The sequence below is a fragment of the Empidonax traillii genome, unplaced genomic scaffold, assembly GCF_003031625.1.
Source record: "Empidonax traillii isolate 1590-97213 ecotype Southwest subspecies unplaced genomic scaffold, ASM303162v1 scaffold696:size366466, whole genome shotgun sequence".
Lineage (NCBI taxonomy): Eukaryota > Metazoa > Chordata > Aves > Passeriformes > Tyrannidae > Empidonax > Empidonax traillii.
In genome coordinates this window covers 46,285-60,020 of record NW_020955889.1, presented here as the reverse complement: position 1 = coordinate 60,020, position 13,736 = coordinate 46,285, and the positions used below count along the sequence as shown (strand labels likewise).

The 13,736-nt window shown below is 34.4% G+C and overlaps 1 protein-coding gene across 3 annotated transcripts; it reads right to left on the bottom strand.

Annotated features, from left to right (window-relative positions):
• Positions 1-571: 571 nt before the first annotated feature.
• On the bottom strand, positions 572-12,721 carry GCG (glucagon). 3 transcript variants are annotated; one of them, XM_027899953.1, is made up of 7 exons: positions 12,638-12,721; positions 7,147-7,247; positions 6,621-6,782; positions 5,978-6,031; positions 4,224-4,361; positions 2,047-2,190; positions 572-1,068 (listed from the first exon to the last, which is right to left on the bottom strand). In XM_027899953.1, exons 2-7 carry the CDS (start codon positions 7,242-7,244, stop codon positions 1,044-1,046), a joined length of 621 nt encoding a protein of 206 aa, XP_027755754.1. In that variant the 5' UTR covers positions 7,245-7,247; positions 12,638-12,721; the 3' UTR covers positions 572-1,043. The 3 variants fall into 3 exon arrangements, with proteins under 3 accessions (XP_027755754.1, XP_027755752.1, XP_027755755.1); XM_027899951.1 differs by lacking the exon at positions 12,638-12,721 and adding an exon at positions 11,929-12,024; XM_027899954.1 differs by lacking the exons at positions 572-1,068; positions 2,047-2,190; positions 12,638-12,721 and adding an exon at positions 11,929-12,024 and having other exon boundaries at positions 4,079-4,361.
• Between the last annotated feature and the right edge of the window lie 1,015 nt (positions 12,722-13,736).

Here is a 13,736-nt window from a genome sequence, read left to right as displayed (position 1 = left end):
AACACTGAGATCTGCACGCAAAATGTTCTGCTGGAGATGGCACAGGTCACTGAAATGACAGCTGTGCTGGCAAGTCCCCTACAATGCTGCTAAATGCAAGAGATGATGGACAAAGTGGTTCTCAGGGGAAGAAGGCAGGAAAGAATACAGTGCAGATTAGAGGGCCTTTTGAGTTGGGTTTTTCTTGGAAATCTTATAAAATTTGAAGAAATATCATGGCAGTTTTCACCACTTATTGAGTATATTGCACTTAATATTTTTCAAAGCTGTCTTCCTGCTTTTGCTGAGAAACCAGGATTTATTTACTAATGAAGAATAATTGTCTCTTCAGTCATGTTTCCCCCTCTAGCTTCATCTCACATGATTTCTTTGTCAACTTTGTAACTCAGAGTTCACACAGCTCTTTCCTGGGAATCGTTACAAGGAAAATGTGACAGAACAAAATGTTGAGTTTGTTTTATCATTCCAAACAAACCACTTTCAAGATCTCAGTGGCACTAAAATATTAGAATAAAATGAAATGGAGGGAAAAGAGGCACAAGGGATATACGCATGAAAAGTCAACAGAAAAGAAGCTTGAAAAAATTTATTTAAGGCTATAATTCAATATCCTTAAAGCTTAGCCTTTTTATAACAAAGGTTTTAAGAGGGATATTCACTTCTCAGGCATTTGTAACTGCCAGCTCCTTATGAATAACACATATAATTGGTGATTGAATTATTTTTGTGTAGAAGTAAACTTTTAGAAAAATAATTTTATCATTAAATATAAATGGAGTTACTTTAGTCCTAATAAATGGAAAATACAAAGATATGGAACTTTCACAGTCTTAAACGGTTAAGAAAACCATCCCTTAGACAACAGGTTTTCCATATATAAACCTTTGGCAACACTAAACTATAATACAATTATTTCCTGGCATGCAAGGTGACATAGCTTTGTTACACCAAATGCAAATGACAGAATACAGATTTCAGAATCTCTTAATAACTGGCAGTTGATGCAATGAAGATCTTCATTCATCCCATTTTATTCTGCCTTTTTACTGGTATTCTTCCAAAAGGTCTCTGGGGAAGAAAAAAGAAAAAAGCAGAACAATTAGGAAATATTCCAAGTCTCCCAAAATTTATTAAATATGTTTGCAACATATTTTTTCTGTTTAAGAGTGAGCAGATGTTTGTTCCACAGACCTCTTAATGCCTCCCTCTAATAACAGATTGAAAACAATTATTCCTAAAGGAAAAACTTTTTAGTACTTTCTGATAGATTATTTTCCTAAATTGTTTGTTTCAATGCTAAACTACAAACACAAGAATAGAATTATGTTAATAAAAACTGTATTTTAACTATACCTTGAAAAGCTTTTGAGACAATATTTGTTTTTTCAGATTTACAAGATCAACTAGTCATTTTGGGTGCTTCAGTACTGCAAAGACTAACTAAATTTTACAGAGTGGACATCTAGCATTTAAAGAAATCTGGCTACTCACATGTGCCTTGAGTTGGCATTTTATTATTTTTAAATGCTTTGTTAACTTTAACAAATAATTCTTAAATATTCACCTGTTCACAGAGCTCACATATACAGGCAAACTAAAGCAGTTTAAACAGTTAACTCTCAGGAACTCAGATTACAGCACTGTTCTCTAAAAACAAGCCACGTTTTAAGGCAGTGTTCTATACCACCATCTTTAAAGAACAACCAATTTGGTGTAATTTTTGCAATAAATATTTCTGATTTTATAAGATCCATGTAAAGCAGAGTTTTATTTTTCAGTAATCTAATATGACCTTACTTCAGGTCACACGGAGTGGCAAAACTCCTCTCAAGTTAAATAGGAAACTATTAGAGAGGTTGACCACTGATACAAAATGTGAATAATATTTTGAATGAGTTCTGTTTAGTGTCTTACCCTTGTTAATCTGTCTGCAATGAAATTTGTAAGAGATACCTCAATAGTTAAGAGAAAAATTAGTATTTTCCTTAGATGTGACAAATAATTTTTAAACCCCAGTATATTAAGTATAGTATAAAATTCAGGCACCTTTGGGTAACTTTTGTGTTAATTAGCCATTTTAGGAACTCTTTGGCAGCCATGTCATCAAGGACTTTGTTGATATCACTCGTGAAAGTGCCATCTGCATGTCTTCGACCCATTTCTTCTGCCACAAGAGCTTTCTCTGGGAAACTTTGAAGGGAAGAAATTGTCAATCAATTTGCAAATCAAAATATACAAACCATTTAAAAGGGCCTTATTACAGGTTTCTAATACACTGCACATTTCCCATGATTTTAAGGAGTTAAGGGTTGAGCCTGACATTCTGGCTCAGTACAGCACGATGCATATCAGAACATCTTTTGAGGCATTACTTTCAAAACAGAGGACTGTTCCTCCAGTGAGTCTAAATTTCTCTTTAGTAATTTTGAAAAAGCTGTACATGCAAAAACATACCTCAGTGCAATGTTTATGCCATGCAGATTAGGTATCAATAGATTTAATTAGAATTGTTATTTAAGAAGTATCACTGCTAAAATATTATAGTCAAATTTTCACACTTTTTTTCTGTTTTAATTGGACTTGAGTTCTAGTTGGTTTTTTTGGGGGGGAGGGAGTTGGTTTAAATAGCTCAGTTAAAACACCTGTATAAAATCTATGTGCTTGTTTGTTGTAAAAATCATAGAATATAGCATTTTGTTTTTGGAATCAGATCCTGATTCTTGTTCTATTCTTTTTTTTTTACTGGCAAACCAGTATGTCAAGACTTTTAGAAAACTTTCTTCTCTTGTTTCATGCCATCAAATATAGGAAGATTTTAATGGGTTCCATTAAGGTGGGCTGATGCTGAAGCACACTGGGCCCTGGGTCTAAAGACAGACTGGTTCATTTCAAGGAAGGCTGTACACAAGTTCAACCACAATAATACTAAATATTGGAAAGCAGAAGCTTGGTCTACATTTAGTTGTCTATCTAGTTTTCTAAGTTCAGTTCATCACAGTAGGTTGTATTTCTCTCAAACAGATACAGAAATAGCCTATTCTGCTCATGAAAATAAAACGTGACAGAAAAGCAAGTGCAAATCTAAACATCACTAGGAAGAGGAACCAGCCTTTCCCTTCTCTGTATAGCTTACCTAATTTATTTAACTCAGTTTTATTTCTTTTTCAGGAAATTGTCTTTATATACGGAATTTACTTTTTACCTATTTAGTCCCTTAACTAAAACACACAATCTTGTCTTACAGATTGTATTTTATTATTGTTATTTATTATTACTTTTATATAGTGCAAGAGACTTACATAGTACTTTACAGCTGTTAGAATATATAATCAGAGGATGAACTGGAATCCCTGCCCCAAAGAGCTTACAGTCTAAAGGCACAAATAAGTACAGAACAGTTAAAAGGTGGGAAGTGGCATGTGCATGGTGTAGCTCCTAACCAGGCAAGGCTGGAAACAAAATGAGACTGAAGGTAATGCTGTTATAAGTGCAAGACCATCATGAAAAGAAATGTAGAGTCATGAGTACATGAAGTGAAAAGGACTGAGAAATCTGCAATGAGTATGTGGAGAACAAGACAGAAATGAAAGAAATCAGAGTCATGGTAGGTAAAAACTGAGGAGCACTGTGTCCAGGAAACTGCAAACCATAGCAAAAGAATTAGAGGCATCTTAAAAAGGAAAATAAGATATAGGAAATGATAGTTATTTTGGCAGGAGAAAATTGGGGAGACTCTGAGGAGCATAGGAAGAGGACAAAAAGTTATCAGTTACTACTGGGAACAATCACCAGCACATGATGTACAGCTGATGACACTGGTAAAAATTTAATCTTGAAAATATTGCAGAGGAAAAGATTGACTGTAAAAGGATAAAAAAAGAGAAGGTAATTTAAGATGACACTGACTTGAATAATCTCAATGATAGTTAAAGAGACTGCAAACAATGCCATGTGAAGGGGGAAAGGTGGTGGGTAGAGGAAGGTCTGGTTTAGATTTAGATGTTTTGTCCTTAAATACAACTTGACCTTTTAGAGTGTAACAGCCTACTGAATGGGTTTGTTTTAAAATCTGTATTTGGAATACCCATAGAATATCCTCTATTACAAAAGAAAAACATGAAGTACAGCAAGAATGATCAAAAACACATCAAGGTTTCATCAGACATGATTTCTAACCCAAAATGCAAGGCAAAATTTAGTAATAGGAATGGATGGATTCTTACTCTCTTCTTCCTCGTCCATTCACTAACCAAGCAATGAACTCTTTTGCAGCTTGACCTTCCAAATAAGAGGTGATATCACTGGTATAGGTGCCTTCAGCATGTCTCTCAAATTCAGCATGACGCTTGGAGATGGCATTGCTGTAAGAATAGAATAGGAAACAATACTGCAATACTGTAGGTCTGCTTAAGAACTTAATATTTTGTAAAAAGCTTTATTGATTTAAATTTTCCACTTGTCAGACTAGCATTTGTTACAAGGGAGGGATTTTTTTTTGCTCCTCAAATTGGTCTTGATATATTATTTCTTGATATATTTCAGTTCAGTCTGTACTATGCAATACATAGTTTTGTCCAGATTCCTGCATCAGTTCTGAACAACCCAGTTCAGGTGCAGAAAGCAATTATAGCTGCACTGGAATGGTCTTCTGCTCGATTAATTAACTATGGAAATTGTATTGCATTACACAAACATGCTTTTTGTTACCTCTTGTGTTAACCTAAACATTTCCATTCATCTCTCTTCCTATCTTCTTCTTCATTATTTCTTAGCCAAACTATTCAGACTTAATTCCTTTCAAATTTCCATTTTGAGTTGTTTTTGAACACCCTGTTTTAATAATCACTCTGACCAAGTCATAATCTTGGAAAAATTTCAAGCCTGATCAACTCCATCTTATTAAAGACATTTGCCTTCTCCCTCCTTAGACCTCATTGTGGTTCTTTCCCTGATACAACATAAAAATTATGTCACACTGACACTTGGGAAGGCCAACTGCACTAAGAAGTACACAAATTATGGAATATTTTCCGCTAATAATTTCCCTAGCATTTCTATTTCAGAATTTGCTAATTTCTGCCCGATTTTCAGGACCTCTATCCTTTTCTATTATTTTCTCTTCTTTGGATTTCACCATTCCTCGTAATTTAGTACCATCTGCACTTTTCATCAGCATGCTAACTAGAGTTGTTTGGAACATTTTTAATGAAATGTTAATTTTGTTCAGATATGCTGTTTCAGTGAAGCTGAAACATTATTACAGATTTGTTATTAATACTGACACTGTGAATTTAAGGATCTTTGTGATCTGGGCTATCTTTTTTTGGAATTTCTCAGAAAAGAAAGAACTAATATAGGTATTTCAATCTTGCAAAAACACTTGCTTCATTTCTCTTTTGTTTATTTAAAATTTCAAATCCCCCCAACTCTTTCTCAAAACCACAGTCACGAAATAAAAGGCTGGCCTTCAGGAGGTTTTGTTCTTTTCTTCTTTCTGTAATGCGTGGTTTATGTAACATAGGACTGAGTGGTTAGGACTGAACACTGAATCATGTTTAATCAGCTCTCTGCAAATTGTTGCCTGGCCATTTTCTTTTCTAGTCTTCGCACTGTTTTTCTTTTCCTCAACTTTTCCCTCCTCTTTTTTTTTTCCTTTGTCCCAGCTTTTTTTCAGTACCAAGTTATTCTTTTTATGTTATTCTCTACTCATTTATTTGGAATATACTTTTCTGAAATGTATTCTCATCCTATTGCATTCCTTGGATCTACTGCATGTAGCTGTAGAACACAGGTACAGGAATAAATAACATAGAGACATTTCCACTTTCCTTATGAAAAGCAGTTGTGAGATAATATCTTTTCACAGATATTTCTTGGACTATGGTAACATTGTAAAGAATATTAATTTTTCTTTATTTGTTTAATTGGAAATTATCTCAGACTGATTTTGAGTAACAAGTTGTGGCAAATAGAATACCTGGAGAGCTGGTCCGGGACTTTGTCATTTTCTTTGTCCTCCTGTCCTTGTTGGCTGTAGTGTAATTCCACAATCATTAGATCATTACTACCAGTACACTGCAGAGCATGCATAAGCTTTTATTGGTTATTATTTACATGTTATGCTAAAAAACTATGACTGACAGATGAATATCATATTCATTATATTCATGCATATTAATTTAAATTAATACAATGTGTAGAAATTGTTCCTTTATACTTTAAAGACTTCCAGAGAGATTTAAAATAATTAATATAATCAATTTTTTGATTCTGTGGACAGATTTTCTCTAGAACACAAGACTGACATGCTTTTACATATTCTTGCTCTCAGCTTGGTAGTTTGTGTTTAATCAAAGTATATTTTAAAAAACATGCCAACTTATACTTGTGATACTGGTAAAGTAACCAGTGGACAACAAAAACTTAAACTTTAGCTCCCTTTTCACAAATGAAACATCAGAAGTAGAGTATCCATGGATAGGAAAGTTTTGTTTTGTTTTTTTTATTCAAGGAGTATCCATGATCTGTGATGGGAAGCTGATACCAAAAAACTGAATTCAGCTAGATATTTGGCTGGTTCTATATATGGAGATCTCTTTCAGTGTGACCAAAATGCTTACCCATTTCTTTTAGTGCTCATTAACCATTGCACGAAGTCCTGAGCTCGTCTGGTGTCCAAGTACTTGCTGTAATCACTGGTGAATGTGCCTTGTGAGTGACGTTTCACTTCATTCAGCTGTCTAGATTCATCTAATGGTTCAGACTGGGAAGCTTTGAATGATCTATGAAAAGTTTAGACATTGTTAACTGGCAATGGTTACAGTACATTCTACAGGTGCATTGACTTTTCTTTTTAAAATACTTTTTACTGTCACAAAGTGAAAGTAAATTCATCACTAGTTGTCTAGTAAAATGAATCCACATAGCAGATTGGATACTGCACAATTACACAGTCTTCTTGGATAACAGCTATTGTTTTAATACCCAAAACTTCTGTGCTGTGCAATATTGAAAAATGTTGCCAATTCCAATGGTAGAATAAGCACTGTGTAAAGCTATGTTTAAGTCATGGTATGTTTGGCTTCAAACTGTAAGAAAACAAAGTTCAGGCCAAGTATTTCCAGAAGGTTGATCTTAAGAATTTACCTTGATTTCTCCTCTGTATCCTGAAGAGGATTTTGCCAGCTGCCTTGAACTATCATTAAAAGGAGCCCAGCAACGAAATAAACACTTTTCATTTTCATTGTCTGTCAAAACAGAAGGAAACAAAGAAAAATGTAATAATCTTTACATATGTCTGAATGAATTACATAAAAAATAAACATTTTTAATTCTGATCTAAACTTTAAGATATATATTAAGACCCTGTAAGGATGGGCTCCATGTTCAGTGGATGACAGTTTAGTGCATTGGATAGGCATTCAAAAAATGTAGTCTCTGTTCCAGTCTTTAGGCTCTAGTCTGTATTCTAGAATGCAAAGAGACCTAAGAGCAACTGCATCCTCACTTTCTTTTGCAATATGACGATAAAGGTCTGTTATCTCCTGCGCTAAATCTGTAATATTGTTTTATTGCAAAACTAAGGGTATTGGTGTGACTGTGATTTTTCCCAGCTCATTCACTAGATTAAAAACAAAGCAAATCTGTGTCAATGGTAGTCACATTAGCAGCTCCAAGTTCTTTCCTTCTCACCCTCCACCCTCCTTTTAAAAGTTTGGGGGTTTTGTTTGTTTGTTTGTTTGTTTGTTTGTTTTCCTGAAAGAACAGATACGGCATCAGTGGGCCTCTGGCCTTAATATGACTTATTAAAAGGTCTGACTCCTTAGGCAAAAAAAGAATACCTAACCACACACTGTAGTGTGTGTTCAATTGTGTTCAAGTCATGATGTGAAATGTCAAATTTTGTTTGTTGTACTACTGACATAATAGTGTATTTCTGCTAAGGGCTGCCATTCTGGGCCTTTGTGGGAGATATGAGATATGGGGTTTCTACTTCATATTTATGGTAATAAAACAAAGCAGAAAATATTGTATCCCGGATATAATCTTATTGTTACAAGTCAATCTTTAGCTTTGACCATATCACAGAAATGACCACATTATTATATGTGTCTTCACTGTGCCCACTGTACTTGACCAGTCTCATTGACTTTAATGTGACATTCAATGTAGAGTAGAATATCACATTCCGTACAAATGCTTTGGTGATCCTCTGCTAAGCTGTGACTCCCTGACTTACTTTAGTGACTGGCTTTCTCCTGCCAGTCGTACAGTTATAACTTTTAGTTAGTAGTCCCCAATGGGAATAAGGCATTCTCTAATACCCAGACTATGTGTGCTGCAATTTTCATTATTTAATGCAGTAGTATTAGTCTGTTGACATATGATCCCCTATACGACAAGTCCTGTTGAACAAAGAAATGCTACTCATTTTAGGCTCACAAAACGCTGTGCAAAAGGGACTATGAGCAGCTGATTACCAAAAGACTCAGAAGTGCTTTGCATAAAGAAAAAATGAGAGGAAATCTACTTACAGATTGAAGTAGTACATATTGTTTGTTTTAATTATTTTGGAACACCTAAAGTATATAAGAGGGAATTATTTTAAATTTAGTTAGGTAATTTTGACCTTCACAAAGTAATTGAATATGCCATTCAGTCAATGGCTAAATGCTCCTTCACTGAATGATGAATAGCAAATGCTCATTCATTCTAACTTTAAAATCATTATGGATCACATTATTAGTCTGCTGTAAGGCAATAGAAATTGCAGTGAGTTCACATCAGCAAAAAGGCACTGGAAATAGTTTCATCATGTACTTGGGCTGATACTTGTGTATTTGAAAAAGCCCTTCTGCCATCCGTTAAATTTTCCTATGGAAGTTTATGAACTTTCTGAAAAACAAAGGGAGATAGGACAGATGAGCGCATTGAAGTAAAGTGGTAGCAAAGTAAGTCCCAGTCAAAAAACACCCTCCCTGGTGTAATCTGTGCCAATTTTCTGTGGCTCCACTGGAGGAGATGATGTGTAATGAAGGTGGAGATTACTCTGTCTTGAGATTTACAGTTGTCTCTGCACTGAGCAATGCAAATGAGGGGGCTATATGAACATCTCTGGAAAAGTAATCTCCTGCAACAGAAATCTTACTGCTGTAGGACTTCTACTCTGCCCCAATAGTCTGCCCCTTCACAGCAGACTTTTTATGAAACCTGTTTCTTCCATCTGTTATAAAATAACTTGTAGTTAGAGATGCAAAGCTTGACTGTTAGCAGGCATTATAATCAATGGTTAGGAAGAATGTATCGCTACTGGCATTTTGTGACGCCAAATTTTTAAGAGAATCTTAATGAATAATATAAGCATTTTACTAGAATACCTCAGTGTCAGTATCAAAAATACAAGATTTTCTGATGGATTTTACTATTAAGCAATGGAATCAGTTTCTTCCTCTTCACAGAAGCCACTGCTAGTATTGCTCATTTATTCATCAGTGTGCATGAAGATTCATTTCTGCCTTGTGCAATGTGCTGGTATATGAGAGATGATTCCTTCACTTGAAGATAACATACCCTGCTACTGTATGTAGCAACATACACCATAGCAGTCATGTAGTCAGTCTTATTACAACCTAAAGGATAGTATTAGGCTTTATTTTCACTGTGTCATTTGGAGCTGTAATTTGGTGGTACAACACTGACATCCAATGTTTATCACTAAAAATGCATAATTTCACATTTCATAGGCTTCCAGCAATGGAACAAAAGCTCTCCAATTCTGTGGGAAATGACTCTCTTGTGGAAAAAAAAATGGTTTGATTGACACCCACACTGATATGGCTGTAAGTGAGTTAAATTCAACACCAAATAAAGTCTGACTATTGCACAATACATAAGTAAATATTCTGTGCTTAATAGAAGGCTAGCAGTTTGGTATACTTTCATGTAGCCTGAAAAACTAAAGAAAATTAGTTTACAGCTGCCTGTAGGTTTTTTAAACCGTGATCCAGATTAGCCATAAACCCAAGTCACTGAGATGGAATGAAATATTAAATACAAGAAGTTTTTCTTTTATATAAAACTTATTAAAAAGTAATTCAAAGTTATTGTAGTCAGTAAAGATATATTCAGTGATTTCGTTTTATCTTGGCTCTAACTCTTATGTCTCAGGCCTAGAGGACTTTCAGATGTGAACAGTTCCACGGGCAACTTTGTCCCTTAAGAGTATATTTAAATTTAAACGCATGCTCAGCTTCTTTCTAAATTTTTCAGAATCAAAATTGGGAGATTACTAAAAAGAAAGATTTCAAGTTTTTTGAAATTAATACAATTGTCAAGTAACATAACCTTAATTAATAAAATAAGCTCTTTTGAAAGCTATTAACCTCCTTTCAAATATGTTCTTAAAAAATTTAGTCAGGTTTTTTTGTTCATTTATTATTTGCTATTGGTAAGTCAAACCAGCAACAGCAGTTTTTGGCAAAGTAAGAAGTAACAGTTTATAAAGAGAAAATTTTAATTTTCTTCTTGGTAACACAAACGTTTTATAGAGAAAAAGAGATAATCAGCAAAATAACATTTACTTAGTTTATGCCAGCTAATCAATTAATATCCCAATCAGAAGAAAGGTTTCATTTGCTCAAAGTTATTTAGGGTACCAGTGTAGAGTGCTAAAAAGTGTGGAATCTTATTGTCAAGGCGCAGGAAAACTAAGGCTAATCTTACACAGAAGAATTTTGTTCCTATGCATATTAGACCAATGAAAATGTTTTCATTTCTTTCTGATTGGAAATGAAAAATTTAAGACATCTCAGTTCTAACCACGAGAAATATGTGGCAAATCTCTCTCTCAAATATTGGTCAGACATTTATTTGAATATTTCCTTACTCAACCTGATTTTGCTAGTATTTCCAGTATATTTTACTACAGACATCTTTTGTACCTATGTGCGATTTTAACCAGCTTAATTTCATCGAGTTTTCAAAAAAATCTTTAAAAAGTCAGATTTGTATCTATTTCCAGTTTAAAAATACAAATTATGATGTTTCAGGAGTACAAAAGGAAATATTTTCATATGAAAATGTATGAATGAATAACATAGATTTCTATTGACATGAAACTGCTATGATTTCTAATTATAAATAAATTACTTTTTCAGGTACTTTAGATCCAATTTACCTACCTTGTTATAATCTTTGTGAAAAGTTACGTAAAATACAACAGTTCTAGGCTAAGGAATTCCGTAGTAGGATGGAAGACTAACTTAAATTTTAGACAAAAATCACAGTAACTATTGAAAAACTTTGATTTTACTTCTGTGCTATAAAATTTCCTTTTTTGGATCTTTCAGTTATATGAAAATAATAGTTGCTTGAGACAAACTAATAAAAGTGGAGTGCCAGTCTCCAGGAGGGTGATGGAGTGGCAATCAGTCTTGGACAGTTTTAAATCAGTGTCTATATAAACCCACTTAATTTGTTTGCATGCTGCTAATTTAATCCTTGTTGATTCATATTTAGGCAATATCTGTAAGGAGTCAATATTTTTAAACTCACATTAATTAAATATCTCTACAGAAGATACTAAAGGAGATAAAAATATAAAAATCAATAATTGTATATCTCACATTTAAAGTCTTACTGCAATGCTTGTCTTTCATGTTCTATGGTTAATCTTCCTGCTTTCAGTTAATTCTGCAAACCAAACTGCTGATTTCCCTTTTTCAGATAATTCTCTTTGAACTAATTCCATACATTAAAAGATTTGAATGATGATGACATTAATTCCAAATATCAGTGAGCATAACCTCAGAAGAAAACACCAATTTGCTGAAAGATCTGCACCTCTATGGCAAGCTTTGGGCAACACAATGCAGACAATGCACTCAGCTTTCTCAAATAAATTGTACTGATAGCTCATATAAATCTTACCTTATTATACTTTGAAGTGATATGTGGCAGTTGCAGAAAGAGCTGCTACTCTTTCTTCTGCAACTATGGCAAGCCTTGAGGATCCTGAGCTCTGCCTAGCTGCCTCTTTTGCACAGACTTATATATATACTGTTCAGCTCTAGTAAGCATTACAGGAGTGCATCATTGCTGACAGTTTCCTTATTCAACTTTAAAAAAAAAGTCATCATGTTTGCTATTCATTTCATTTGATAATTTTACAAGCAATTTCACACATTCACTCTGCTTACTTTATGACATCAATGCTAACATGAATTTGCAAAAGGAGTGAGGTAGCAATGTCCAAAGAAGTAAATATCAAACAGAAGGGCATTAACGTGACAAACAGTGGGCAAAAGGTGCCTGGATTAAGGCAGCAATTTCTCCAGTTTCTGATTTGCCACATTTAACAGCTACAATCCTGATTCTGTTGGCATCAATAGCATTGTCTTCACTTATTAATTTTAAATCAAGGTTTATACATTTAATAGACTGTTAACAATAACAAAAAAACTCCCTTGAAGCCCTGGAATGATTCTTCAAGTAATCTTGTGCCAATATAATGAAGAGATGTGAATTTCTGCAGTGATGGCAATGCCTAGTACAGGTCAAATTTTTAAAAAAGTTTTGATTAGCCTTAGCTTTAAAATTCCAATTTTTTAAATGCTACTATATGAAAATTCATACTCACTGGAGAACTGTATGCCAAACATTCATTATAAATTGACTTTCACACAGTGGCCTATAGATTTATGCAAGATAAACCTGTTGCTCACACCTCCATTCCCTAAAAAAAAAAAACCAAACCAAACCAACCAAACAAACAAAAAAACCCCACCAGATTTGAGATTTGTATCTGTATATGTTCTATGGAACTATGTAACCCATTCAGCAATGGGGACAATTTCACAGTTGTGATGGGGCAGCACTGCCAAAGAAAACTATGTTCAGCCATCTGGTGATGACAGAGAGATTGACTCAGGGAAGTCAGGTAAGAGACAGGTAGGAGAGACTGACTCAAAGCTTGTCAATGGCTCTGAAAAGAACTTGCAGTCGTGAATATGGGTCTTCTATCCCGTCAGTGCAGCAAGAGAGATATCCCCCTTAAAAAAATTCTGGAGGAGAAGTTTTACTTTATGGACTTTTTTATACATCATGATAATCCTTTGCAAAATGCAAAAGGGCAAAAAAAATAAAATAGTATTATTATTACAACTGTAAGGTGCCAGGCAGTCAGGAGATGCATTAAAAATGAAGGACTCCACCTTGAGTTTCAGTTCTGTTCAGTAGAGGGAAGGTTCTGGAATCAGTGGACATCTCACTGAACATTAATGACAGCCTGTCCTCCAGTCTGGAGCAGCCCATGGTCTGATTTGTGGCACAAGGCATATACATCACAACAAACCCTCTTACTTCCTCCAACATTGTTCCTTGAAGTCAACAAAGAATCCGCTTTATTGAGGTAATTTCCCGCTGGCTGACCATAGTCAGATTGGCATAGCCCACATGATACAATTGAGGAAGTGTATAAGCTTCATACCTGTAAGGCAAAACAAAATTTAATGGATCTTTCCTAGACCTTTACCTAAATACCTTGCTGTGGTAACACAGTATGGGTTTAGGGAAACATTGTCTCACTACACAGTCCACATAATCAAGTTTAATTTTTTTCTTTAGAATAATTTTTATATACTCTTGGATTCATCTACTGAGATTCATGGTTTGTTTTTTTTTTTCGTTTCTAGCTACAACACAAGTGTCTACTGATGCTGCTGCTCCAAACTTAAGTG

What these genes read in the sequence shown, in the direction of transcription:
- GCG (XM_027899953.1), bottom strand. Translation starts at nt 7,244, where the DNA reads ATGAAAATGAAAAGTGTTTATTTCGTTGCTGGGCTCCTTTTAATGATA. An exon ending in GTCCCGGACCAGCTCTCCAG is followed by an intron (nt 4,362 to 5,977) that starts GTATTCTATTTG and finishes CTATTCTTACAG; the next exon opens with CAATGCCATCTCCAAGCGTC. An exon ending in AACACAAAAGTTACCCAAAG is followed by an intron (nt 1,069 to 2,046) that starts GTGCCTGAATTT and finishes TTTCTTCCCCAG; the next exon opens with AGACCTTTTGGAAGAATACC.